This window comes from Anarrhichthys ocellatus, unplaced genomic scaffold, assembly GCF_004355925.1.
Source record: "Anarrhichthys ocellatus isolate YVR2014 unplaced genomic scaffold, GSC_Weel_1.0 scaffold6901, whole genome shotgun sequence".
NCBI classification, from domain to species: domain Eukaryota; kingdom Metazoa; phylum Chordata; class Actinopteri; order Perciformes; family Anarhichadidae; genus Anarrhichthys; species Anarrhichthys ocellatus.
The window spans coordinates 1-2598 of NW_022286875.1; the positions used below are offsets into that span (position 1 = coordinate 1).

The 2598-nt window shown below is 44.2% G+C and overlaps 1 protein-coding gene across 1 annotated transcript; it reads left to right on the forward strand.

Moving 5' to 3' along the window:
* The first annotated feature begins 790 nt into the window (after positions 1 to 790).
* Positions 791 to 2585, forward strand: LOC116380351 (protein SMG7-like). Its single transcript, XM_031842279.1, has 4 exons — positions 791 to 1124; positions 1206 to 1338; positions 1954 to 2125; positions 2219 to 2585. The coding sequence occupies exons 1-4, from the start codon at positions 991 to 993 to the stop codon at positions 2344 to 2346; spliced, it is 567 nt and encodes a 188-aa protein (XP_031698139.1). The 5' UTR covers positions 791 to 990; the 3' UTR covers positions 2347 to 2585.
* The last annotated feature ends 13 nt before the right edge of the window (positions 2586 to 2598 follow it).

Sequence of the window (2598 nt, forward strand, 5' to 3'; positions counted from 1 at the left end):
GATACTGATGAGATGATGAGGCCCAGATACTGATGAGATGATGAGGCTGGTTGTAGCGCAGCTTGACGCACGGCTGAGCTGTGGAGATGTGGAGGTCTAAACAGACGTGAGTACAGCTTCCTGCTGTCAGTGTTTTAAATACATTGATAAGGCAGGCTATGCTAAATGTAGCTTCTGCTCCAGGGAGATGAACTACAGCAACAAGGGCTCACATGTCCTCTCATCACACTGTTCACTGTGATGACCACAGCCAGTGGACCAACAGGCCCAACAGTCCCACGTTGCTCTCAAGAACCCTGAAGTAATGAGAGGGTTAAGGAGCCTGTACCTTCATTTCAGCAGGTTGCTAATGCAGAGGTGTGTATAGATCACAGCTATTATTTACTCTTGATAAACTACCATAGCCAGAGTAGATTATCATTTTCATTTAAATAATTTAACTGGATTGAATGCATATTAATTGCAAATAGAAGACAGGCCACAATTCCAACAGCTTTACAGTAACAGTGGAAGTTAATATGAAGCCGTACAGTAACAAGGTTCAATGAATAATTTGTACTACAAAAGGGAAAGCAACATGTGCACTAGCTGGATGCTACTACCTACTAAAGCTCTTATTGATGTGTCAACCAGAGTATATTTATAAATGTTTATTCTTTTAATCAAACTATTGTCTCTCATTCGTTTGTGTCATTTAAGGTTTACTGGATGCTTTGGAATTCTCATTGTTAGTTTAAATACTACATTTTCTTACTTTTTCATGTATACACCGAGATTTCACAAAATGTTTGGTCATGGAAATTTGGTTTAGAGTCATGGAAAAGTCATGGAAATCCATTGGTCAAAATGTGTATGAACCCTGACTAGATGTTCTTTAGTGCACTAGATGTTCTTTAGTGCACTAGATGGTCTTTAGTGCACTCGATGGTCTTTAGTGCACTCGATGGTCTTTAGTGCACTCGATCTTCTTTAGTGCACATTGATGTATTCATGTTCACGTGTTTAGATTCGAAGCTCGGGGCGGCTGAGGTGTGGACGTCCCGGCAGGCTCTGCAGGATCTGTACCAGAAGATGCTGGTGACCGACCTGGAGTACGCTCTGGACAAGAAGGTGGAGCAAGACCTGTAAGCTGCTCCGCCTGAAACCACGACAACAAAGAAAACGCTTTTCTTTACCATTGATGATGTTTTCTGTGTTCCCTGCAGGTGGAATCACGCTTTTAAGAACCAGATCACCACCCTGCAGAGCCAGGCCAAGAACCGGGCCAACCCCAACCGCAGCGAGGTCCAGGCCAACCTGTCGCTGTTCCTGGAGGCAGCGAGTGGTTTCTACACACAGGTAGGGTTCAGGACTCATTGGGGACCAGCAGACTAGGCAGGATCAGGTTCGACATGGGGGTTTAGGATCAGAATCGGCTACATTGGTCAAACTATTGGAAATAGTCTCCAAGAGCAGTTTCAGGGCATTTTTATCTCTCTCTGTGGTCTTGATTTTCTCTTCAAAATAAAAGTCCTGCTCCTCTATGGAAACAGAACCATGACCTCTCTCTCTCCTCTCCTCCTCTTCTCCTCTCCTCTCTAAACACTTTATTAGAGGAGAGATTTTAAATGAGAACATGAAGAGTAAAATGTTTCTGATGAAATATCGTGATGTTAAGCTTCGTTTTGGCTGATTTTACTGACATAAGCGTTCGTCACACATGATGTGTTCAAGGACCGTTGGAAAGATGTCTACCTGACCTAATGATGTTTATTTACAGATTCTGTCTGTGATAAACGGAGTAGTTTTTGGTTATCTTAATGTATTTGTTTACGTTTGATCTTTTCTGGTTCTGGTCTTTTGAAGTTCGTCCTTTTTTACATCCTGGTTATGATTCTTGGTCCAATGTGTGAAACACTCGGAACTCTCCTCAAGTTCCATGTTTTGTATTAACGTGACTCGTGTTGTCTCCAGTTACTACAGGAGTTGTGCACCGTGTTCAACGTGGACCTCCCGTGCCGCGTCAAGTCTTCTCAGCTCGGCATAATCAGCAATAAGCAGAACGTCGGCGGCGCCATCGTCACGCCGCAGCCCAGCTCGTGTTCCTACATCTGCCAGCACTGCCTCGTCCACCTCGGAGACATCGGTGAGGAAACGTCCACGTCCACCGGAGTTCACTTCTTATGATCGTGTTGCATGTTTTAAAAACAGACTTGTTCTGTTCCTGGTTCTGTTTCAGCTCGTTATCGTAACCAGACCAGCCAGGCGGAGTCGTACTATCGACACGCAGCTCAGCTGGTCCCGTCCAACGGTGAGTCTGAAGCTACGAGGCTAGCAGTTTCCCCCTGCTTCCAGTGTTTGTGCTAAGCTAGCTAAGTAAACATTGCAAAATAATAATACATTTTATTTGTATAGCGCTTTCAAAAACACTTAACATGGTAAAAAGAGAAACAATAAATGATGCCCTCGGGTTAGAGCGGCCATGTTTGTAGTTCCTCCCTGTGTGTGTTGATGGCTCCATGTTTGTAGTCCCTCCCTGTGTGTATGTGTTGCATTGATGGCTCCATGTTTATAGTCCCTCCCTGTGTGTATTTGTTGTGTTGATGGCTCCATGTTTGT